Source organism: Chlorocebus sabaeus, chromosome 9 (genome assembly GCF_047675955.1).
Source record: "Chlorocebus sabaeus isolate Y175 chromosome 9, mChlSab1.0.hap1, whole genome shotgun sequence".
NCBI classification, from domain to species: domain Eukaryota; kingdom Metazoa; phylum Chordata; class Mammalia; order Primates; family Cercopithecidae; genus Chlorocebus; species Chlorocebus sabaeus.
This window is the reverse complement of record NC_132912.1, coordinates 81,831,738-81,858,588: the sequence shown is the minus strand read 5'-3', so window position 1 is coordinate 81,858,588 and position 26,851 is coordinate 81,831,738. Positions and strand designations below refer to the sequence as shown.

Here is a 26,851-nt window from a genome sequence, read left to right as displayed (position 1 = left end):
TTAAAGTACAAGGATGTAATTTGAGTGAATTGATCTCAGATTTTACAGATGATCTTTTAAGGTATGAGTATTTTTCTGCATTATAAAAGTATAGTTGTTCATAATGGAAAATACAGAAGAGCTTAGAGCATAAAATAAAATAGAAATTACCTGTGACTCTGTTGCTTAGAAGTAATCACTATTAATTTGGCTTTCTTCTCTTCTTAATATATCTGTATTCTTAAAATTATGATATTGTGATCCTTCGTTGATATTTCCAAATTACTTTCCAGATTTTCTCCACTGGTTTTTATTTCCACCAAAAGTATGGGAAGTTAACTGTATCCTTGTTGGGCTTGTAAGTTTAAAGACCTTTGCCGATTTTGTTTTTAAAAGTGATTTAGGAAGGTTGAACTTTATTCATAGTTACATATTTACTTACCATTTTGTATTGAATTATTTATCCATGTCTTTTGCCCATTTCCCTAAGAGACAATTAGTATTTTTTTAAAATTATTTTTAGGAGCTCTTTGTATGGAAAGAAATTTCAGAAGATCATCTTTCTTGTTAGAAAAGATAGGACTAATTGGTAACCCTTATCAGGTGATTATTTGTTGCAATATTTGATGCCTTCTTGCTTTTAGAAAAACCAGTTTTAAAGGACTAAGCTCAAAATTTTTGTTATTTAAGATATTTAAGGGCTGGGTGCCATGGCTCATGCCTGTAATGGCAACACTTTGGGAGGCCAAGGTGGGAGAATCACTTAAGGCCAGGAGTTTGAGACCAGCCTGACCAACATGGAGAAACCCTATCTCTACTAAAAAATACAAAAATTAGCCTGGCATGATGGCGTGCAACTGTAGACCCAGCTACATGGGAGGCTGAGGCAGGAGATTCACTTGAATCTGGGAGGCGGAAGTTGCAGTGAGCTGAGATTGTGCCACTGCTCTCCACCCTGGGTGACAGAGTGAGACTCTGTCTTGGGAAAAAAAAAAAAAAAAAAAAGACATTTAAGCAGGAACATTGCCTTTGGATAAGTACTTGATGAATTCTGACTTAGAAAGAACAATTTCTAAGATACTATTCTTAAGAAAAATAAAGGATTGTTTTGAAGTTATTTGACAATTAAAACTTTATTCCCATCTCCTCACCAAAGATACAAATCTCTTAGGACTGAGAAATTAGGATCCTTCATTCCTACTTTATGAGAAAAACAAATAATACACAGTTGGGGTGAGGAATAATGCACAGTTGGGGAGAGGAATAGGCATATTGTGCCACTATATGTGGCATCATGAAAAAACTATTAACAGCTGTTTTTAAGCTAGTCTAGAAAGTGGGAGTGAAAAGGCGGCAGATAGGCATTTTCCAAGTGATAATTTTCTTTAGGGACAATTTACCTAATATCAGGCCCTTTGAATTTTTGTGAAGATTACCAACTTTGAGATCATGAACAAGCTTGAAACACAGTCTTTAACACACAGAGTCAATTGAACCCATAATTAGCTGCTCTTTAGTGTAACATATAAAACTTATACGTAACAAGTGTAACATATAAAACAAAGATGAGAAAGGTAAAGAATTTTAATGTCAGTCTCAAGTTGGTAAGTTATTTTTAGAATCGAATTCCTAAAGGTTTTGCTGTTTCCTGCGTGTACCTGTAATTGTTCCTTCAATCTCTTCAAGAGACGGAATTTCCGGTTTCTAAATTCTTATCTGAGTAGGTCAGACATAAAGAGATCGTGTATATGATATGATGTGGTCACCTTTTTATTTATGGGACTTTCTTAGTCTAATGTGTGTAAACTCTTAAATGCACAGTGTCTTACTCTGTAACAGCAACCAGCAGTTGTGTGTTAAGATTTTTCACGAAGAGTCCCAGCTGTTGTAAAAAGGAACAATCTGCTCTCGCCACAGATTACAGTGCTTTGGGTCTAGACTGCAGGCAATACTTCTGGGACCTGTCCTGCACACTGTGAACATCAGTATTCCTGGGAGAGAGAAGGCAGATTAGTCACTTCTGGCTCTTAGAAGTTCTTGCATAACTTGCTGTTATCTCAGTACAATTTCCTGGGGATGCTTTATCCTGGCATGTGCCTCTATTCCTACTTCAGTGCCCCCTCCCTTATCAAAAGGACCATTGAGTATTGGACTGGAATGCCATTGCCATTGCAGAGGGCTGGTATGGTTTCCTCCTCTTCATCCTGGATCCTCGCATTATTGTTTTTGCCATGTAGGGTGTCTTGGCTTTGTTTCCACCATCGCAAGCGTTGCCCATCTCCCACTCATACTTATGTCAGCGACCTCCCTTGCAATAACCTAGCACTACCCATGCTTCCTGTAGAATTGTTACATACAAACCATTCTGATGATTCCAGATTTCCTCCTGGCACTTCATTTTCTTTCCTCCCCTTCCCAGAATCCTCTTCCTTATCTCTGGAATATAGAGCTCAGATGCCAAGAGGCTGCGGGAAACTAATTGAGTTAGGCTTTGTGTTTCTTTCTTTTTCCACCCTCCGTGTTCCAAAGCTGATTTCTCTTGTGCTTTGGATTTTTCCCTGCCCTCCTTCTATCTGAACAGCAACTTTGAGATTATGTTTGGGGTTTAGTTTACACTGTATAAGACAAAGTGGTTTATAAGATAAGGTAGTTTATCCTTTTCGAATTCTCACACTCCTAAAATACATCTGTTGTTGATTATTTCATCTGGTATGCCTTGATTTTTGCCTTGTACTTTGTTTGCATTTCATTGTTCTTCTCTGAGATTATTTCTAGGCTTTTTTGCTGAGCCGCCATAACTCTGTTTCTGATTAAGTAAATAGCTTTGATAAGTCACAGTGGAATCTTCACACAAACTGGCATATGCACAATTTACCTTTTCTCTCCATTAAGCTGCATTTCCTCCTGAAGTTGAAAAGTCAGTGGAGAATAGTTCTAATAGCACAGCATCCTTGTATTTTAAACTCTTCCATTGCTGATTATATTGGAAATACTGGTATTCCATCACCAAAAGCTCTCATTTATCTTCCAGCTAGTTTTGAATTTTCTCAAGTTGGTAGCTCTTTTCTATCCAATTGGTGAACCGTTCACAGGCTTCACCTTGGTATGTGAATGGACCTCCCACCCTTTCCTTGCATTCAGCAAGAACCTGCCTGAAGTATTCATTACTGTAGCGATGAGGGCACCTGCTCCCCAATCATTGCCAAAAAGAGAGCTGAAAATGCCTTTGGAACTAGCCATACTTGCTTTCTTAAAATTTGCTCACATCACTCCTGGCACTACCATGTCAGAAATAACTCTTTCTCTGTTAAGGATTAAGTTTCATTCAGAAAAAAATAGAATCTTGATAGGAAGTTACCATGGGACCTCATTGTGTGTAGGTTGATATGGATACTAATGGGAACATTTATCTCACGAAAATTAGGTTTTTGAATTTAAAATACATTTGTTTTTGCACTGCTTGCTGTCTGTTCATCTTTTTTTTTAGTTGACTAGTAAGGAGATTATTTTTTCGGTTTTAAAATAAGATGCTGGCTAGGTATGGTAGCTCAAGCCTGTAATCTTAGCACTTTGGGAGGCCGAGTCGACGGATGGCTTGAGTCCAGGAGTTCGAGATCAGCCTGGGCAATGTGGTGAGGCCCCCCCCATCTCTACAAAAAATTAGCCAGGCATGGTGGCTCATGCCTGTAGTCTCAGCTACTCAGGAAGCTGAGGTGGGAGGATCGTTTGAGCCTGGGAGGCGGCGGTTGCAGTGAGCTGAGTTCACACCACTGCACACCAGCCTGGGTGACAGAGGAAGACCCTGTCTCAAAAAGTTAATTAATTTAATAAGATACATAAGGATGATTTTATGCTTTATCCTAAAGCAATATACAGGTAACCCTTGAACAAGTGGGGCTCAGGGACGTTGACCTGCCACACAAAAAAACACACATAATTTTTGACTCCCCAAAAACTTTACTAATAGCCCGCTGTTGACCGGATGCCTACCAGTAACATAAAAGGTTGATTAGCATAATTTTGTGTGTTATATTTATTAGATACAGTAATCTTAACAATAAATGAAGCTAGAGAAAAGAAATTTTATTAAGAAAATTTTAAGGGGGAGAAAATAGATTTAGTATTAAGAGGAAGTGGGTCATCATAAAAGTCTTCATCCACATCGTCTTCACATTGAGTAGCCTGAGGAAGAGGAATGGTGTGGGGAGTTGATCTTGCTGCCTTAGGGGCAGCAGATAAATTCCGGCTATAGTTGGACCCACATGGTTCAAATCCATGTTGTTCAAGGGTCAACTGTATTTGGTGTAGGGAATGCCTAGAGCAGGTGGATTTGTTCTTTATCCCGGTTGTATCACCTGACATGTTATGGCTGCTTACCAACATTTTGCTTTAACTATGTGTGGCTTGGGCTCTTTTACTCCCCTCTTGAAATATACTTTGCTTTTTTATTAGAATTCTTACTGTCAAAGAACATTCCTTGAAATAATCTGGAATCCATCTCACTGGCCACAAAATAAATGTGAAGTGCATAGGCTTCTAGTCATCCTGTTTGCTCTTTTAAAATCATTTCCAGTCAGGCTTCATAAGTCAGCTCAGGTGTTCTCCATCTCTTGATAAGTATGTATTTTCACTGTAAAAAATGTGATATCGGTATGTTATTTGGCCCGCATACAGTTTTTGTTTAAAAAAGAAAGTCAATTTCTCAAGAAACCAGGGGGAAACATGTTTCACTGTAAAATATGGGCAGTGGTCAGCTGACTATGAGTAGTATTCACTTTTGCTGATCACCAAAGTGACTTGCCGACGTAATAGTCATCAAAATAGAAGCCATATTAGATGGCTCAGATAGGGTTTGAAGTAGAATCTCGTCTTTGTAATGGGTTGTCAATGAATTTCTTTTGTGCCTAAAAGCACATTATTCAGGAAATGCCAGTGGGGTGAACACTGACTTTCATCCACTTTGATACAAAAATCACACATTCTTAAAATGTGCAAAATAAAGAGGAAAGCCAGTTGTAGATGTGTCACCAAGATTTAGGCTAGTTTAAGGTTCTTGGAAATATTTTAGATTTTAAGTGAGCTACCCACAATAAGTTATCAAAAATTATAAAATGAAGTTGCTTATTAGTTTAAGAACCTTATAGTACTATTTTATAACAAAGAAATTGACATTTATATGGAAATATAGCAGTGATCTGACTGAATTTCCTCATTTATTTTTTGAGGAAACTATACTCAAGTGATTCAGTGACTTTTCCAAGGTGACAGAGCTTGTTTATGGCTAAATTGTGATTAACTGTAGACACCACATATTTTCACCACATCATAAAGGAAATCTGCAGTCAATTGCAATGTCAAAGGCATTAAAAGTTAATACATTCTGTGTGATACATTCTGGCTTTTCCTAGCTTTTCCCTATATGATTCCAAGTGAACCAACGCCCTTGAGAAGCCTGGGGCTTTTTCTGACGCCTTTTTTTTTCCCCCTGAGATTTTTTTCACAAAATTGTAAACCTAGGGCTACATTCTTTCTTACATAAAAATTTTGGCCATTATTACTTTGGAACTACTTGCCGACTGTTGACATATTCCCAGTAGTTGCAAAGAATCTCAGAGGAAGTTGGAGCTGTGCCTTAGTGTTTGTCAACACTGGCCACTCTTGACAGATCCAGGCCCCAGGTAATGCCCATCTTGATTATATTGTTTCAGAGGTAAAGCACTTTTGGAAGAAATCAAACTTGAAACAAATGTGAAAGAGCTCCATGCCAGGGGAAGGTAAATTCTGTCCACTCGTCTGTTTGACAGTTTTGTTTATGTACATAATATGTACCACAGCCATCCAGATTTGAAGCCATTTATAATATATGGAACTTTTCGCTGTAAACAAAAGTGCAACTCTGATAGGATAACTTTTGTTTTGTTTTTGTTGTGAGTGGGAAGGTGGTCAAGGGATTTTCTGTTGTTTTCTGTCTCTAAATGTACATGTCGAGGGTGGAAGAAATACTGTGAATTTAGGGGGTTGAATCTTTTTCTCAGCAGCACTTAATCATGGAGACAGGAAAGTGGCTACAGATTGTTGATGAAAGATTGACTTAAATTCATCATGTGTCAATAGCACATTACCCTCTGTAGCATAATAAATGCAAATGGCTGACATGAGTGTTTTCTGTAGATTTTGCTGTGGAATAGGAATGAAGTGGGAAGGAGGTTTAGGGGCCTGAAGAAAGAAGGAAGAGGCAATAAAATATTCACTAATGTTTCCAGGGGTGGGAATGTTTCCAAGAATGGAAAACCACAGAGTAGAAACCAGAGTACCAAGAGATAATCTTTTAAAAGCATAACTAAACTTCACATAAAGTCATAAAAACATTCAGTATTCTTACAATAGAGTAAGGTAGAGAATATAAAATTTTAACTTTAAATATTGAAATACTTTATTTTTATTGAAAATATAGTTTTTAGCAGGGATCCTTATGACAATTGTTGCTTTGTTAAGTCCTTACAAATATCCATATGAAAGTCACAAGAACCTTTGTGTTCAAAGGTTTAACATTTTTAAAAAGGGGCATTTTTTTTCTGTTTGGCATTGTTCACATATAAAATACCCATTTCATATGCGTGTCCATTACAGCTTCCTACTACTTAGTGAAGATTGGATTACCATCTGGTCACTTTCTCTTCCTTAGGATGATACCAGAGAGATGTAAGCAGATGGGTAGGACAGGAATCTAAAAACCAAAAATTGAGATGAATATCTAACAGTTTTTTGTATTTTTAAAGAGGTGCTAAGATCAGAATATTTGAGCTCAGAACTTTTTTGGAAAGTACAGGACACACAGTCACCTTGGATATGAGCTTTAGACTCTTTCTATAGACTTCCATCTCCTCTCTCTGTGTTTAGCCATTTCCTAAATTATAGGTGCCACCTGTCCATTCTACAACAACTTATTGAATATCTACCACTTGTTTGGCACTGTGGTAGTTACAAAACCAAGTTAAACATGACCCCTGTGTTGAGGGAACTTGAGGGTTGATTTTAAAGTAATAATATATATTTTTTTAAGAGTAAATGTCTCAAAACCTTCATGCCTGAATTGGAGTTCTTCAAAGCAATTAATTTTGGGAGGGAGAAGCTCTACACTTATTTCCTATTTTTCTATTATAGCATCCTCTAACCCTCTTTACAGCTGACTTTTTCCTCAATTTTATGTTAATACTTTGACTTTTCTCTGTCAAGTATTTACAGAATGGCTCTAAAGGAAATCTTAATCGCTTGTGGTATTACACAGACATGTTCGAATTGTAAACTGTTAACAGTCATTGAAAAACAGAGACCTGTATTTCAGGAGTTGAAATCAATAAATTAAGATCAACCTGGGAAAAAGGACACATTTTGTATGCATCTTTTAAGCAAGAGCCAAAAAGGAAATGAAAAACACAATGCTGCTAGCCACTATCGCAAACTAAACTGGAATTTTGTCATGTTTGTTTTTCTCTGTCCTTATTAAGCTTGAGTATTTGAAGAACCACTTTCCAAAAAAGCACTGATTCAGACCCTGGAGGTAGATGTGTTACACTTTTGTGACTGTCTGTGCATGCATGCTCATGTACCTTTGTGCCCACCGATGATTTATATGTTTGACCACTAGATGGTGCCCTTTCACTTTGAATGAAAGTGTATTTTCTATTGAGGCGTTTGCTTTTTATTTTGCTTGTTCTGTTGATGCAAAGATGGTGGAAAATCATCATCTTTCTTGATTTAAGAAAATCATATTCTCTCTTAAATCGGATATGAGGCTCCCTGTCCCTTTATGTATACATAGGAATTTTAATGTGATCAACCTGTAAAGTAATAAATTTGTAGATTATCATAGCACTCAAAACTTACAGTTAATTTATTTTGTGGGAAAAATACAAATTTATCCTGAAGAAGCATTTTGTATAGTATGTATAAGACCAATACATAAATGAGTACAATTGAAATATCTATGTGGTTTAATCTGCTATTCAAGTTAACAATCACTTGAAAAACCAATAAAATGCCAATTACTGAGTTCTCAAGGCCCAGAAACCTGTATTTTAACAGCCACGTTTTGAGAAATATTGGGCTCTAATCACCCACAGTAGTAGCGAACATTTTCAGTAGAGGTTAACTTCATTGTCAGCCAACAGTAACCAAACCAAAGTTAAGGATAGCTGAGAGTGAAATTTTGAAGGTAGACAGCTCTTTAAAACCTGATTGAAAGTAGACAGCAACTTGAAAACCTGATTGAAGAGGGAATTAAAGAGGCTAGTCCCCACCCTGAGGCTTTGACTGTGATATCTCCCTCTACCTGGAAGGTTCCAGCTCAGCCAAGTGTCTTACCTCCTTTAAGCCTATTGCCTAGCCGAGTTATTATGGACGAAATAAGAATTATTGAATAAAATGATCTGTCTGTTTACTTAAGTGTGATAAAAGTTGGCTAGAGTGTAATAGAGAAAGGGCAGTCCTGGTTCTTGTTAGGATGCATTAGAGAGCAAGCAATGCGAATGAGATACTGTTGGGCTCTCTCTCCTAACTTATGTCGGTCAGACACCCCTTGTGCCTTGCTGTTAGGCCCCTCATTTCATAATCACTGATGCTTAACATTTTGGAAAGTTTTAACCACTCTTAAGACCTTTGACCTTCACAGTGTCCCTGTGACAGGTTAAGTGTCAGGGGAGGGATTACAAAATAGGGTAAGGAAGGGTGCTTGAGACCACGAGCAGCCACCAGGAAAAGGTGGGGACCGGAGGTGGTGACAGAGACTCAAATTAAGCACAGCTGCTGGACATCTCCCCGGGAGGCCAGAGGCATTCCTGAACTCTGAAGATTGGTGCACTGTTACTAACTGTGATTTTACCATCCTGGTCCTAACAGTGGGTAGCTTTAAGAAAAATGGTTTCCTCCCTTCTTTCCTTCCTCTCTCTTTTTTGGTGAGGGGGGTGGCAATTGCCCACTTGCAACATAAGAATATATGCTCTCTGTGGCATTTTCATCTGGGCTGTGGGATAGGGGTGGGAGATCACAGTGTCAGGGGAGTATGTGTGGTTTAGATAAAATCCCCAGCCAGTGATTCTCATTTTCCTTATCCTAGAGAATAGATGCTTTAGGAGTTAAAGGATTCAGGCAGAACTGGTGGTAAATTGTGAAAGGTGCTAAGTAAACATTTACTGACTCTTTGCTGACTTGATGCATAGTATAGGACATAAAAGACTTAGCCAAGAAGTCAGTACCTTGTAGGCACTTAGTAAGGTTGAGACATGATCAGTGGTTATGATAATCATAATGAAGTATCTCTATATTATTCAGTTTTATCATAAAGTTAATGGGTATAGAACTTTTGACTTATCCTATAATGATATTGGTCTGTGTCAGACTGACCTGTAAAATAAGGGAATACGTGGATTGCTGGGCAACTTGAAAACCTGATTGAAGAGGGAATTAAGGAAGGTTAGTCCCCACCCTGAGGCTTTGGCTCTGATGTCTCCCTCTACCTGGAAGGTTCCAGCTCAGCCAAGTGTCTTACCTCCTTTAAGCCTTTACTCAGATCTCCTTTTCTCTATGAAGTCTGATACTCCTCAAGACTCTCTCATAGCTGGTACTTCCTCATCTTTTTGTCTTGCTCTCCTTTTTCTTTTTTCATAACATGTATGTTCTGATTATCTAATTATTAATTAGTTAATGTGGACTAATTCTTTGTAGACAGGGATCTTTCTTCTTTACTTATCTATTCTCTTGTCCCTGGAACAGTGCCTGGCACATAGTAGAAGTACAGAAAAGTTTGGTGAATGAATGAATGCTTTTCTATAGAAAGTTTAGTGGCAGTAGTAAACAATATTAGTCACTCAATACTAATTCTGGATAAATATTGAATTAAATATTCCTGAATGAAAGTTAAGATTTTTTTTTTTTTTCTATTAGCCTTCACTGTAGTGATGTCTTTTAAATTAAGTTATTGCATATAGAATGGATTCAGAGTTCGAAGACATGGGATTATAATGTCTAAACTCCTGAGTGATTTTCTGGGACAAGTTATTAAACCACTCTGTGCTTTAGTTTCCTCTGTAAACAACCTCATGAATCTGTGCTGTGGATTAAGTGAATTGATGCACTTCAACCCTTAGAACAGGGCGGAGATTTGTAGCAGGAGCTCAATTAATAAATCCAGTTTATTAAAAAATTATGATATTTTTATTTTGCAATTATATGATATACTGATTTTGAAAAAAGAAATGTAAATTTAAATGGTTTAGCTAATTTTAAGGAAGAAAGTCACAGATAAATGAAAACTTGGGCATTTTCCATATTCCTGTTGTTACTACAATAACACACCTAGAATTTTATAATAATGATAAACTCCAAATATTGAGTTTATTATGGAACCTCTTATGTTCTAAAGTCAATTTTAAAACAGAGTTTTTAAAACAATTTTAAGCAGAGTTTGGGAGTTTCGCACAAGCCTTTTATTTCTTATTTCTTATAGATCCCCATATTAAGGTTTCTGGAAAGAAAGAAGATGTTAAAGAAGCCAAGGAAATGATCATGTCTGTCTTAGACACAAAAGTAAGTGAATGTTAAGGACACTCAGATGTCAGAACCTTGTCTCTGCAAGGGCTACTTCATGCCGTTATGAAAGAACCATTTGGAGAAGAAAAACCAGGAGAAAGTAATGGTGGGTTTTAAGATAAGCACATGTGATTCTACAGTGGATGTAAAGTTCTGTTTGATATTTGAATAGGTTCTCTCATGCTGGGTAATTGAACTATACATACACACACACACAACTATATATACCTATATCTACATACATATGTATGTATTGTGTATGTATGTGTATATATGTACACATGTACATCTTCAGAAATAGAAATTGGTCCTGATTAATATGGAGTAAGTAATAAGGATTGTAGGAATTAGATTATTTGCTTTTATGATGTCAGTAGAATACCAAAATGATCTTCTATATAGCTCTGTGTTGGATGTGTGTAATGGCATGAAATTTGATGCTTTCTTTTTTGTGATCACGTGCTGTCTCTCCCTCTCTCTCTCTCTCTCTGTCTCTAATTATATGTATAGAGAGATAACAGAGAAATTTAAATATGTAAAAATTTATACTCATTTGTGAGAATTTATTTTCTTTAACAAACACATCTAAATCACTTATTGTATACCAGGTACTTATTGTATACCAAGCACTTTGCTAAGTACTTTACATTTTACACATATTAATTTGTTTGATCCTCGTAACTGACTCAGCATAAAGGTATTAAGTAATTTGTTCAGGACCCTAGAGCCAGTTAAGTGGAGAGGTGGGATTCAAATCCAGGCTGTCTCATTCTTAACCACTTTGTCTTGCCACCTGGCATTTCATTAGAATCATCTCTGATCGCTTTTGTTTTCATTCTTTCTTTCTGTTCTTTGTTGGTTTTCTTCAAAATGGTTTTTAAAAAATTACTCCCTTGATAATTATTGAATAGTTTAGAATTTTCTTCAGGAAAAGGGGCTTTTTGTGTGTGTGTTTTAAAGGTTAAACGGAAAGAACTAAACTTAAAAATTGAAATATATTTAATGGGTGTAAATATAAAATTTAAGAATTCACAAGGTTAAAATTCTTTTTAACATTTTGATATTTTGATTTTACTTCTTAAAGACTGAGTAATTTCAGTAGCAGTCTTCTAAATGAGAAAGGATTTTATGTCAGTCTTTATGATTTTACAGCACTAAGTTCCCCAAATTAAATGTAGTCCAATATGACCACAGCATTTTTATTTATTATGTCTTAGAAGTTTCCATTTTGCTTTAATGTAACTAATGTACTTTGAATTTCTTTATTTAAGCCATTTTGTGGCCAGTTATCTGCACTTTGTGTTCTCTTTCTCCCTTCTTTCTACCAGTAAGAGTAATAGATCTACTTTGTAAAGTTCAATATATAGTAATATAGGAGTTGTGAAAGCAGTGATTGTAAAAACTTCCTTATTCACAGTTTTGAGGTTTATTATTTCTAGTTTTGTATCATCTTAGTTATACAGTCCCACTAGCATGCATATCTTCAATCTTTGTGTTTTCATCTGCTTTTAGTTATTTGGATTAAATGTTTCATGAATAATGTGTTTAACGACAGACTGAGTAATTTATCTGTTAACTGTAGCTGACTTTATTTAAAGACTTCTTTCCCAAAAAATTATCTTGGTAAAAAATAAATTTTTCTATTTCTTCTGACAAATCTGTCTTAAAATGAGAATTTCTTTTTTTATAATCAGAGAATAGCAGGAGAACATTTATAGATTAAGATGATCTTATTAAGAAATTCATAAAATTTCCCACTGACTCACTTTTTGCTAATACCATTCCCTTGAGGGAAAGGCATTTAGGGTGTCATTCTTTCCTTTTTCATACATCAAGTAATAATACATTATTTTCACATAGAGCAATCGAGTCACTTTGAAGATGGATGTTTCACACACAGAACATTCACATGTAATCGGCAAAGGTGGCAACAATATTAAAAAAGTGATGGAAGAAACTGGATGCCATATCCACTTTCCAGATTCCAACAGGAATAACCAAGCAGAAAAAAGCAACCAGGTGGTTTGTCTTTTCACATGAACTTTTATGGGATGAATTACAGCCTTAATTTTCAGTTTGCCTATCTTTTTTTGTGAGAGGTGAGACAAAAAAAAAAAAAAATCACATAGATGACATATAGTGTAGATTGTACAACTTGCTGCAAGGGATTGAAGGTGCTTTGCTTTTTTGAGGAGATGAGTTGTAGATGGGCCCTAAACTCTTGATCTTGAAATCATTGATAAAAAATAGGGGAAAATGTAATGGCCACAAAACAGAACCTTAAAGAAAGGCTGAGAGAGCATATCGTTTAGGACCTGGAAGCATGCCTAGTCCAGAAACCTATCCATTGCCTGGTTCTGTCTACAGAGACCTAGAAGTAAGTACCTCCATGGCACACCAGATCACCTTCTGAGGAGCAGTGCATTCATTAGTGCCTGACTTCTTACATTGCCCTAATTATGTCTCTCTAGTTTATACACATTTGTGCTAGTTCTTCTGTTTGGCAGCCAATGGAACTCACCTGTCTTCACGCAAGCAGTTTCAGTACTCGAAGAACAGATAGTATTATTTGTGATATTTGGAAGTATTCTGTCTTATAAACTAGTCACAATACTAGAAACTGTCACCCACAAAGATAAATAAGTAGTCTTTTCTCTACAGGGACTAATGGTGACAGTGGGATGTGTGCGTAAGGGACTAGACAGAAAACTATAGTAAAAAGCAAAGACAATATTCAGAATATTTAAAAACTGGTATGGCATGACCATTGGCCCTAAGAGCGGTGTCCTGGAGCCCCTGTACCCCCCACTGCAATGCCAGGACTGACAACTTGAGTCAGTGGGTCATGGAAAGGCCCAGGAGATTTCAGAAGAAATCTCCAGGTAGATGTTGGAGCAAAGATTATATACCATCTGGTTTGGAAGAAGTTCACTATTTTCAGAACCTAGTATAGCTCTGTCATTGAATATTGATATGTATCTGGTATACAAAGAGCTTAAACACAAGGGAGAAAATGCAGTGAACAAAAGTAATTATAAAGAGGGCAGGTTGATCTCCTGGGGGTGTGGGGCTTTCAGTAAGTCCAATGGGTGAAACAGATCAGTTGACACAGATTACCTGAGGATCTCGTTAAAATGCAAATTCTGATTAAGCAGGTCTGGATGGGGGCCTGAGATCCTTTATTTTTAACAAGTTTCTGGATAATACCTCTGTATTTGTCCCTGGATGACACTTTTAGTAGCAAGCATATCGATTATCTGGAAAAGCAGTTGTGAGTTTGATTAAAACAAATCTAACTCTGTATTTTCCTCCTTTTATAGGTATCTATAGCGGGACAACCAGCAGGAGTAGAATCTGCCCGAGTGAGAATTCGGGTAACTATTTATTACTTTAACATTGTAAATTGATGTCAGCAACATTTGCATTATAAGGCATTAAAAATATAATAATTGATCATTTTATAACCAAATCATGTTCAATCAGTAGGAAATAGTGGCAAAAGTTATTTTAATATCTATCTTAGCATTCATTATTTAAATGTTTGTTGTATATGTTCAAAAAGTGAGTTTCTATGTTATTTATAAACTTTTTTCATTGAAAATGTTTCTCAGAGATGTTCTGGATTTTATCTGACTCAGTTTTTCTAGCTTTTATTCAATGACCATAAAGAGGCCTAAGGAAAAAATGTCACAGGCAATGTGAGTTACAAACTCTCAGGTTTCACAAAAGGCTCCCATCATTTAAAAACACTTGTAGGCCAGTTGTGGTGGCTCACACCTGTAATCACAGCACTTTGGGAGGCCAAGGCAGGAGGATCACTTGAGGCCAGGAGTTCGTGACCAGCCTGGACAATATAGCAAGACCCCGTCTGTCTCTACAAAACATTTTTAAAAATTAGCCAGGTACAGTGGCACATGCCTGTAGTCCCACTATTCAGGAAGCCAAGGTGAGAGGATCACTTGAGCCTAGGAGGTTGAGGCAGTAGTGAGCTGGGATAACACCACTGCACTCCAGCCTGGGTGACAGAGCAAGACTCTGACTCAAAAAAAAGGAAAAAAAAAAATTTATATAATGTAGCTAAACTTAATATCTATAAGGGCAGTTTATGTTTTAAAATCCATCTTCAGAAAAGAATCAATGAATGATACACATGTCTGAATGTCTAATGCTTTAACTCTCTGCTTTGGATTCTCATCATTTCATTTTAGGAGCTGCTTCCTTTGGTGCTGATGTTTGAGCTACCAATTGCCGGAATTCTTCAACCAGTTCCTGATCCTAATTCCCCCTCTATTCAGCATATATCACAAACGTACAATATTTCAGTATCATTTAAACAGCGTTCCCGAATGTATGGTGCTACTGTCATAGTACGAGGGTCTCAGAATAACACTAGTGCTGTGAAGGTAAATTATTCAGATAATTCTGCACATCCTATCTGTACAAATTATATGGGTTTTATTTTTAAAGAATATTAGATTAATTTGATTTCTAGAATTTTCCTTCATTCTACATTTTGATTTGCAGAATATGCTGTATTTTTCCATAGCTGTTAGAAATGCAATAGAATCTTTCCCTCTATATGGATAGTTAATGTATAGGATGATTTCCTTCCCACCCTTTTCTCTTAGGAAGGAACTGCCATGCTTTTAGAACATCTTGCTGGGAGCTTAGCATCAGCTATTCCTGTGAGCACACAACTAGATATTGCAGCTCAACATCATCTCTTTATGATGGGTCGAAATGGGAGCAACATCAAACATATCATGCAGAGAACAGGTGCTCAGATCCACTTTCCTGATCCCAGTAATCCACAAAAGAAATCCACCGTCTACCTCCAGGGCACTATTGAGTCTGTCTGTCTTGCAAGGCAATATCTCATGGTAAGGTTACTGAAATAAGTGTTACAATGTTTTTAAACCTCTTTGGATACAGTGCATGTTTTTGCACCCACTGTACTAATATGATATTTAGGAAAGCACTTTGGAAGCCTTGTCAAATAAGGAAGTTTCTTGCTAAAAGGAAATAAACTAGAAGAGTAAGGTTCATAGTGCCTCAGCAGGTTCAATTTCATTGCATATGTAATTTTATTTCAGTGTTTTCTTTTTAACGTAGACTAAACATGGAAGACATTATAGTGAAATCATTGACTGCATTTTGTGGCAAAGATGGAAGGTGACTGTTTTCATCTGACCTGTAATATTAGTGTGCAGTTTGTATTTGGCAAAAAAGAAAAAAAAAAAAAAAAGGTCCTCTGTTTAAACAGAAAAGTAAAAATACTATTTAAATTTCACCATCAAAGACAAATTTTTTTTTTAATTTATTTATTATTATTAAACTTCAAGTTGTAGGGTACATGTGCACAACGTGCAGGTTTGCTACATATGTATACTTGTGCCATGTTGGTGTGCTGCACCCATCAACTCGTCATTTACATCAGGTATAACTCCCAATGCAATCCCTCCCCCCTCCCCCCTCCCCATGATAGGCCCCGGTGTGTGATGTTCCCCTTCCCAAGTCCAAGTGATCTCATTGTTCAGTTCCCACCTATGAGTGAGAACATGCGGTGTTTGGTTTTCTGTTCTTGTGATAGTTTGCTGAGAATGATGGTTTCCAGCTGCATCCATGTCCCTACAAAGGACACAAACTCATCCTTTTTTATGGCTGCATAGTATTCCATGGTGTATCTGTGCCACATTTTCTTAATCCAATCTGTCACTGATGGACATTTGGGTTGATTCCAAGTCTTTGCTATTGTGAATAGTGCTGCAATAAACATACGTGTGCATGTGTCTTTATAGCAGCATAATTTATAATCCTTTGGGTATATACCCAGTAATGGGATGGCTGGGTCATATGGTACATCTAGTTCTAGATCCTTGAGGAATCGCCATACTGTTTTCCATAATGGTTGAACTAGTTTACAATCCCACCAACAGTGTAAAAGTGTTCCTATTTCTCCACATCCTCTCCAGCACCTGTTGTTTCCTGACTTTTGAATGATCGCCATTCTAACTGGTGTGAGATGGTATCTCATTGTGGTTTTGATTTGCATTTCTCTGATGGCCAGTGATGATGAGCATTTTTTCATGTGTCTGTTGGCTGTATGAATGTCTTCTTTTGAGAAATGTCTGTTCATATCCTTTGCCCACTTTTTGATGGGGTTGTTTGTTTTTTTCTTGTAAATTTGTTTGAGTTCTTTGTAGGTTCTGGATATTGGCCCTTTGTCAGATGAGTAGATTGCAAAAATTTTCTCCCATTCTGTAGGTTGCCTGTTCACTCTGATGGTAGTTTCTTTTGCTGTGCAGAAGCTCTTTAGTTTAATGAGATCCCATTTGTCAATTTTGGCTTTTGCTGCCGTTGCTTTTGGTGTTTTAGACATGAAGTCTTTGCCCATGCCTATGTCCTGAATGGTACTACCTAGGTTTTCCTCTAGGATTTTTATGGTATTAGGTCTAACATTTAAGTCTCTAATCCATCTTGAATTAATTTTCGTATAAGGAGTAAGGAAAGGATCCAGTTTCAGCTTTCTACTTATGGCTAGCCAATTTTCCCAGCACCATTTATTAAATAGGGAATCCTTTCCCCATTTCTTGTTTCTCTCAGGTTTGTCAAAGATCAGATGGCTGTAGATGTGTGGTATTATTTCTGAGGACTCTGTTCTGTTCCATTGGTCTATATCTCTGTTTTGGTACCAGTACCATGCTGTTTTGGTTACTGTAGCCTTGTAGTATAGTTTGAAGTCAGGTAGCGTGATGCCTCCAGCTTTGTTCTTTTGACTTAGGATTGTCTTGGAGATGCGGGCTCTTTTTTGGTTCCATATGAACTTTAAAGCAGTTTTTTCCAATTCTGTGAAGAAGCTCATTGGTAGCTTGATGGGGATGGCATTGAATCTATAAATTACCTTGGGCAGTATGGCCATTTTCACAAATTTTTTCAGCCCAAAACATTTATATATTTCATAAATCTTTGATACAATTAAAAAATACTATTTAAGCCACAAATTGGAGTGTCACTTATTGAAGGAAGAAAAGCCAAGTTATATGTTATAATTCAATACTACTTTACTACTTCTAATTTATAATTGCAATGTTTCTATCCTTCCCATATTTGTTTAAAACCCCTTGACTGGGCGTGGTGCCTCATGCCTGTAATCCCAGCACTTTGGGAGGCCAAGGTGAGCAGATCACTTGAGGTCAAAATCGAGACCAGCCTGGCCAACATAGTACCCTGTTTCTATTAAAAATATAAAAATTAGCTGATATAGTGATGGACGCCTGTAATCCCAGTTACTCAGGAGGCTGAGGCAGGAGAATCGCCTGAACCCAGAAAGCAGAGGTTGCAGTGAGCCCGGATGGCACCACTGCACTCCAGCCTGGGCAACAGAGGAGACTCCATTTCAAAAACGAAATAAATGAAAAATGAAATGAGATGAAATGAAATATCCCAGTGTATAGATTGATCATATAGTAACAAAATGGTTGGACGTGATGCTGGGCTCACAGATATTTGTATTAAAAACACCATTGTATTTTCTCATTCAGTGCTTGACCTTTAGTGGCATTTGAATCAGTAAGCTTCAGGTGTGACATTTAGTATTATTAACTTGCAGAGTTTATTTTTGAGAAACTTGCAGAAAATCTAAGTTTTTATTGTTGAGTCCATTCCTTTGACAGATGAGAACTTGTTGGAATCATTAATAAGATTGTAATCCATGATTTTAAGAAATTTGTTGTGAATGATTTTTTTTAGCCAACCTTATTTTCTCAGGTTATTTTTAATATACTGTACTACAAGTCAGATTTATATTTATATCCAAGAATTGTTGTAATTAATCTTCATTTTTTTTCTGCTTTACAAGTTCTTTAGATGTTATTTTTTTAGTTCAGTGAAATTTTTCAAATATTCTCTACAGTTATTAATCCACATTTACACTTTGACCATACCTGCCAAAAATAATGACACGTATTATGGCACAATGTTGAAATAACTGAGGGAGAAATTAAAAGGCTTTAACCCATACTTTAAATACCATCACCATTTTGTATAGCACTATTCTTATAAAAATCACTTTCTGGCCGGGCACGGTGGTTTACACTTGTAATCCCAACCCTTTGGGAGGCTGAGGCAGGCGGATCACAATGTTGGGGGTTCGAGACCACCCTGCCCAATATGGTGAAACCACGTCTCTACTAAAAATACACACAAAAATTAGCTGGGCCTGGTAGTGAAGGCCTGTAATCCCAGCTACTCGAGAGGCTGAGATAGGAGAATTGCTTGAACCCTGGAGGCTGAGGTTGCAGTGAGCTGAGATCACGCCACTGCACTCCAGCCTGGGCGACAGAGCAAGACTCCATTTAAAAAAAAAAAAAAAAATCACTTTCTTCCACAGGAGAAATGGAACATAGTATTTTATTTCTTTTTCTTTTTTTATTTTAGGCAGGGTCTCACTCGGTTGCTCAGGCTGGAATATAGTAGTATGTTCTCAGCTCACTGCAATCTCTGCCTCCTGGGTTGAAGTGATTCTCATGCCTCAGCCTCCGGAGTAGCTGAGATTACAGTCGTGTGCTACCATGTCCAGCTAATTTTTGTAATATTAGTAGAGGTGAGGTTTCACTATGTTGGCCAGCCTGATCTCGAACTCTTGGCCTCAAGTGATCCACCCACCTAAGCCTCCCAAAGTGCTGAGATTATAGGCATGAGTCACGGTTCCCAGCTTAGTAATTCATTTTAATCCTAGTATGCTTAATGGTAACCTCTCCTGATACACATTTACAATTCCAGCCCCCAGTGGGCTAACACTGGAAATTCTGTGCATCAGAGAAAGTATATTACATTGTTCCTAGACTCAGTAGATCAGAGGCTGTAAGAAGAGCATTAGAGAAAAGAAAAATCTAAAAAATGAGATAGTTAAAAGAAGGGACAATAGTAACAGTTTACTCCAGGAAGGAGTAAAGGTTTAAGCTGCATTAGGTTAAGTAGGATTTATATTGGTGAAGACGCCTTTGATGAGTTAAGACAGGGGTCCTCAATACCTGGGACACGGACCAGAGCAATACTGGTCAGTGGTCTGTTAGGAACTAGACCACACAGCAGGAGGTGAGCAAGGGAAGCTTCATGTGTGTTAATAGGGGCTTCCCATCACTCACATGACCACCTGAGCTCCACCTCCTGTGAGATTAGCAGTGGCATAAGATTCTCATAGGGGCATGAACTCTATTGTGAACCATGCATGCAAGAGATTTAGGTTGCATGTCCCTTAGGAGAATCTAATGCCTGATGATCTGTCACTGTCTCCCATCACCTCCAGATGGGACCGTCTAGTTGCAGGAAAACAAGCTCAGGGCCCCCACTGATTTTACATTATGGTGAGTTGTATAATTATTTAATTATATGTTACAACGTAATAATAATAGAAATAAAGTACCAAATAAATGTAATGTGCTTGAATCATCTGAAACCGTCCCCCCTTCCCTCCCCCTCCCCTGGTCCATGAAAAAATTGTCTTCTGTAAAACCGGTCTGTGGTACCAAAAAGGTTGGGGACCCCTGAGTTAAGATACCAAAGTACAAGATCCTCTTAAAGGATTGTTGAGAGGCTGGCTTAACCTGGAGGAAGGGGAAGACGTACAGACAAAGATCTGTGGTTGGACAAGCAAGTCTGGGCTAAAATGTGGAACTCTTTAAATGCTTGATCATGTTTAGTTTTCATTCAATATACAATCAAAAGCTACCACTGGAAGTCATTGATCAAAGCAAAGATTAGTACCCTTGATATAGTCGATAATCTAGTTTCTAGCGTAACTAACAAAACTGAAGTTAGAGAATAAAGGAATTTTCCAAGGTGCACAGTGGATAAAAATAATCCGGGGCCAAAAACAGAAACTTAAGACATATAATTTTGTCATCCAAAAATGATTTTCTCCCCCTCAACGTTAATGCCACACCTGTCCTCCAAGCTATGTGAACTTACATAATTTAGCTTTAATACTTCAGTTTAGTCTTTAAATCTGTAAAATATCGCATTATTTGCAGGCGTATTAAATTATCAGGTGTTTAAATGATTAAATTTTTACCTCTTAACCATTCTATTGTGACATTTTCTAGGGTTGTCTTCCTCTTGTGTTGATGTTTGATATGAAGGAAGAAATTGAAGTAGATCCACAGTTCATTGCGCAGTTGATGGAACAGCTTGATGTCTTCATCAGTATTAAACCAAAGCCCAAACAGCCAAGCAAGGTTGGTTCAGAGTCTGGACCCAGAGAATTATGTATCATATCATATGCTGTATAGTTTTATTTTGCATACAAGTATGTATTTGCATATACTTGAAACTATTACTCTATACAGGTTGAATATCCCCAATCCAGAATGCTCCAGAAGCTGAATATTTTTGAGCGCTGACATGACTATCAAAGGAAATGCTCATTGGAGCATTTTAGATTTTGGATCTTAGTATTAGGGATGCCCAACCAGTGCAGATATTCCTAAATCCCCCAAAACCCCAAATCTAAAACACTTCTGATCCCAAGCATTTCAGATAAGGGATACTCAACTTATATATGTCATTATATATTTAGTTATCTAATATAAATTTATGACAGTATTCATTATAGATCATCATTTTCTTTATATATGTGTTGGTTTTTGGAGTCCATTTAGAGTAACTATTATTTTTCCATATTTAAATGAGAAGGAAAGAACATTTGTTCTTAATTTGGAATCTGGTAACTTGAGGCTTTACTAAGTTACCCGAGAGTTGATAAGGCTACTTACATGTTGTGTGTGTATGTGTGTGTGTGTGTGTTTGTGTACATGCCCAGTGTAATTCAGAAATTGTTTAGACTACTTACTATATGCCATCTCCTGCGCAACCTGGAGAGTTAAAGAAGAGGTGCCTGTGCTTTTTTGTAAATACTTTAAGGACTGAACTGTCTCAAGTTCAGTGTTCTTGGAACCTCTCCTCAGAGTGTTGTAAAATTTCAGTAACTACATGTAGAGTAAAAATTTAATGGAATAATTTTTTTTTTTTTTTTTTTTTTTTTGAGACAGGGTCTCACTTCTTTGCCCAGGCTAGAGTACAGTGGTACAATCATGGCTTACTGCAGCCTCGACTTCCTGGGCTCAGGTGGTTCTCCCACCTCAGCCTCGCAAGTAACTGGGACTACAGGCATGTGCCACCACACCTGGCTAGTTTTGTATTTTTTGTAGAAATGGGGTTTGGCCATGTTTCTCAGGCTGGTCTTGAACTCTTGAGCTCAAGCAATCTAGCCACCACGGCCTCCCAAAGTGCTGGGATTACAGGTGTGAGTCACTGTGCCTAGCCCAGAATAAATCTTTTATTAAGTGCTAGTAAAAATGAGGAAGGAGGAATATTTCTACATTAGAATTGTTGTTTAAACTAGCACAGCCACTTTAAAGAGCAATTTCTGATCATCTCATTATTCTAAAATATTGATTCCCCTACCTGCAGCAGTTCTACTTCTGATTATACTCTCTGAAAACAGGAGTCAACACGAGAATAGTGTTGAGTAAAAAAAGTATGTTGTATCATAGTATGTACTCAATGGCAGCATTTTCGTGTATATGTATGTCCATACAGTTTTAAGTACAAAGCATTGTCTAGAAGGATGCACACAAAAATCATGATGAGTTGCCTTTGGGGCAATAGAAAGGAAAATGGAGTAAAGTAAACAAGGGAAATGTTCTCTTTATTTAACAAAAATCAGAAACAAGAAAATAACACCATTTTAAAATTTTGAAACTATAAATCTTATATGTATAGAATGGTGTATATATAATAAGTACTTTATATAATTTGGCATGTGTAAATAATGTGGTAATCACTGTCCAACTGAAGAAAAATGATCTTGCCTTCTCCAAAAGAAAACTTTAAAGGAAAAGATAGCATTGATTCTAAGTGAACTTGATATAGTGAGTTTAAAGTTAGGGAACAGGACGTTAATTTTATGTATCGTGAAGCTTCATGTGTGACTAATTTGAGTTGACCAGAGTCACTGTAGATCCCAGGACTAAAAGATAAAGATAAGAGAGACATTACCGAGCTTGTGCATATTAAGATGGACAGGCAGAAGAATTCCAGGAGTTCAGTAAGAAATTAGCAGAAGTCAGAGAAAAATAGATTGTAAATGAGAACTCCAAAGCCTTGCAGCATCCCAGGGCCATTTAATTATGCCCAAATGGCCCCCATTCTAACTCTGCTTTAACTACTTTCTCAGCCACGATTTTTGTTTTGTTTTTTGGTCCATTGAGGGCTTTCCCCTTTGAGTTCACATTTCAGATTTTCTAGATGAGTCCATTGAGGAAGAAAAATGATTTATTATTTAGAAATTTTACCATAAGCTTTGACATAGATATGTCACCAATGAGGAATAGTCATACTTCAAGGTCTATTAGCTAACTAGTAAACCGTAAATGTCAAACCTAAGTGATGATGATTATGCAGTTTATATGTGGTCACAAGTTTGATTTGGTATGTAACGACAAGATGCAAGGGGGAAGCCTTAGTGTAAAGATGAGAGGCTATAAAAGGGGAACCCAAGTTCCCATCCTCTTGCTGCCCCTTCACAGCGATGCCATGACCTTGGCTAAGTCCCTTAACTTCACTGAATATGAATAATGATTCCCATTCTATGAAGTTTTGCTGAGAATGGGAACTTATATGCAGCTACTATCAGCTCCTGGAACCCAGAACATGCCCAATAAATGGTAACTAATAATTTAGGGTTTTACCAGAAGGATTAAACTTAAGCACTAAGTGGTTAGAATTTGCAGATGATTTAAAAGCAGCATTGATATGTCCCCTGAGTGGAATTCTTATTAGCATATTCATTTTCCACCTCCCTCCCCTCCCCCATTCATTGTAGACTACTTGCATGTCACTTTTTTTTTCCCCCATTATATGTTTCCATAGTCTGTGATTGTGAAAAGTGTTGAGCGAAATGCCTTAAATATGTATGAAGCAAGGAAATGTCTCCTCGGACTTGAAAGCAGTGGGGTTACCATAGCAACCAGTCCATCCCCAGCATCCTGCCCTGCCGGCCTGGCATGTCCCAGCCTGGATATCTTAGCTTCAGCAGGCCTTGGACTCACTGGACTAGGTATACAATTTATTATTACAGCACGTCTCAGTCACTGGGGAAATGCTTATCTGGTTCCCTTTCTTTCTACCATTTGGGTCTACATTTAAAGGCTATTTTTTTTTCCTTCGGACTCAAAGATCAGGTGAAAAGCCATACAACCTGAATCAATCTATTTTGGGGTTTCTTAGTCTCTGTGGATTTATTACCCAGATTCTTCCCATGTTTGCATAAATAATCAAGGTCTGACTATTTTATTTTCAGTGGCTGTGATGGTTCTAAATTAAGAATGCCATTGAGATTGAAGTAAGCATGCTGACTGTAATTTATGTTTGTTCTCTCTTGCATTTGCAATATTGCCGTCAGTCCCTAGAGATAAAGATTATCCAGTTTGCTTTTTAAAAAGTAATTGCAAATCTGTATGAGGAGTGGGGAGGGGGGAGAAAATAAGCAGAACCTGTATCTCCAGTGGTTAGACCTGCCTTACCCAGACACAAAGGAAATCTAGTCTGAGGTCAGACCTGTATTTCTGTCTAACATGAGGAATAGAAAATAGAAGAATGAACAAACATCATCATCTCAGAGCTTTAGTTAAGAAAGTAGAATGAGCTGCTTAATAGTCATGGTGATATTTATGTCCTCATCTATGGACTGCTATTTTATAGGCTGAAGTTAGTTGCTGTATTACAGTTTTGCTAGATTCCCTTCTTTCTTGCACATTTCTCAGTTGCATTTGTTTTCCTTAATCAGTACTCCTAGCAAATCATCCTGGGGCATTCAGTGTTGATTTGAGGCAAAAAAGAATACTCTCAGCAGTCTTTAACATTTTTTTTTTCTAATAGCTATTCTTGCTTTTAACTTTTAAGAAATGTAATACTCTTATATGATTGATTTTCCAAATAGCCCTGCCTAGACATCATTAAAGAAAGATTTTTTTTTTTTTTATCTTGGCCCCTAATCTACCAAAGTTGTTCTTTCCACTGGGACCTGAACAGACATAATAACATAGCAATGACTGTGAGTCAGGAAATGCCAATTAGGTAACTTAGCAGGAACCGAGTTCATCCTGCACTAGAGAGAAAACAAGTGAGCAAAGATTCAGTAACCGAGTTTTTAAAATGTTTTCATTATTATACCTATCCTGTTATACTTTATGCTTTATATATATTCCTGGAAACTTGTATACAAATCCACATTTCATTCCAGAACATATTTTAAATGCCCAAAGGAAAATTTCATTATTTAAATCAAGCATTGACTCCTGACAACAACAAAAAAAAACAGCATTTTTTTTCTGAGAAAATTTTCATCATTGAGATGGGGCCCAGAGAATTCATGTATATGTTTTGAGATACATTTAGGAACTGTTCTGATAGCCTACCCTATCTGTAACGGGGACAAATAGGAAATCTATCCTACCACAGGAAAGCATTCCCTAGTTGCTGCTACATGTGAGTAGTTTGAGAAGGGTTTGTAAGCAGATGACAAATGAGTTATGCAGAAGAATAAAAATGAGTCTCCACTTGAGCAGAATTTTGTTCATCCTGGGTAGCTGACATTAATGCAAAGCACCTGGTAATATTCAGTGACCCTAACTGCCATCCTGGTCTGGGCACACCTATCTTCCATTTTCTGAGAGCAACTGTTTGTGGATAAGCCGCTTCCTCTCTTGGAGCTCTATGATGCAAAATTCATGTGAATATTTGAAAGAAAATCTGTCATCCATATTTTGTATTTAGAAAATATCAGATTATATCATTGTGCATTACTAATGGCAATATTCATGCCATGTCTATTTTAAAATCTTAAATTTATGTGAATTGACTTTATATATTCATTTATTACAGGTCTTTTGGGACCCACCACCTTATCTCTGAACACTTCAACAACCCCAAACTCACTCTTGAATGCTCTTAATAGCTCAGTCAGTCCTTTGCAAAGTCCAAGTTCTGGTACACCTAGCCCCACATTATGGGCCCCCCCACTTGCTAATACTTCAAGTGCCACAGGTCAGTATCATTTAAGTATATTCCAAGGTGTGTATTCTTAGGTGTTACCAGTCTTTTAAATAAAATTTACTAATGACTCAGTTTTCTTAGGGCAAAATTAGAGTTCAAAGCACACTCCATTGAAACAGAAATTCTCTGATACGTCAATTAGTTAAAATGAAGCGCAGCAAAGCAGTTTGAGTTTTTCATACAAGTGAAATACCATCTTCAGATCTGATAAGCAGACCTGGTAGTTAGGTTCTAGTTGGAGTAACTTGCTGGTAGTCATGTACATCTGTACAATGGGAGGGTTGGATAAAACATTCTCTATGGTGTTGTCCCATTTTAACACTCTTTGTGTTTTTACAGTAAATAGTACCTCTGTTTATGGAGGTGTCAGAATTGAATTCTTTCCTGAACTTGCAGCAACAAAAAATGATGTTTCTATTGTTAATAAAAATAATAGTTGAATTTGAGTTTCTTCCTAATATCTGTCATCATAAAATATTGTTGTAGGTTTTTCTGCTATACCACACCTTATGATTCCATCTACTGCCCAAGCCACATTAACTAATATTTTGTTGTCTGGAGTGCCCACTTATGGGCACACGGCTCCATCTCCCCCTCCTGGCTTAACTCCTGTTGATGTCCATATCAACAGTATGCAGACCGAAGGCAAAAAAATCTCTGCTGCTTTAAATGGACATGCACAGGTAATGGCTTTCTGCTAGAATGTGTGTGTGATCTCTGCTGTTTGTAAGAGATAAACCCCTGGTAAAGTTAAAACATATTTAAACTTTCGCCTAAAATGAGTTTTATTTATTGTTTGCAACTTTTATTTTAGGTTTAGGGGGCACATATGCAGGTTTGTTACATGGGGAAATTGCATATTTAACCCACCTTGAGTTAGTTTTTATATATGGTGAAGGGAGGGGTCTGGTTTCATTCTTCTGTATATGGCTAGCCAGTTTTCCCAGCGCCAGTTATTGAACATGGATTCCTTTCCCTATTGCTTGTTATTGCCAACTTTATTGAAGATCAGATGGTTGTAGGTGTGCAACTTTATTTCTGGATTCTCCATTCTGTTCCCTTGGTCTATATGTCAATTTTTTTTATGCCAGTACTATGCTGTTTGGTTTCTGTAGCCTCGTAGTATAGTTTGAAGTTGGGTAGTTTGATGCCTCTAGCTTTATTCTTTTTG

The 26,851-nt window shown here is 37.1% G+C and overlaps 1 protein-coding gene across 3 annotated transcripts in view; it reads left to right on the top strand.

Moving 5' to 3' along the window:
• BICC1 (BicC family RNA binding protein 1) overlaps positions 1 to 26,851 on the top strand; it is a 329,285-nt gene that overhangs the window by 270,852 nt on the left and 31,582 nt on the right. For all 3 annotated transcript variants that reach the window (XM_007963396.3, XM_007963397.3, XM_073019140.1), the window contains exons 4-12: positions 10,484 to 10,563; positions 12,427 to 12,585; positions 13,887 to 13,940; positions 14,775 to 14,969; positions 15,195 to 15,446; positions 20,670 to 20,801; positions 23,497 to 23,683; positions 25,510 to 25,671; positions 26,167 to 26,363. In XM_007963396.3, coding sequence (XP_007961587.3) covers positions 10,484 to 10,563; positions 12,427 to 12,585; positions 13,887 to 13,940; positions 14,775 to 14,969; positions 15,195 to 15,446; positions 20,670 to 20,801; positions 23,497 to 23,683; positions 25,510 to 25,671; positions 26,167 to 26,363 — 1,418 coding nt within the window. The remainder of the gene's footprint in view (positions 1 to 10,483; positions 10,564 to 12,426; positions 12,586 to 13,886; positions 13,941 to 14,774; positions 14,970 to 15,194; positions 15,447 to 20,669; positions 20,802 to 23,496; positions 23,684 to 25,509; positions 25,672 to 26,166; positions 26,364 to 26,851) is intronic.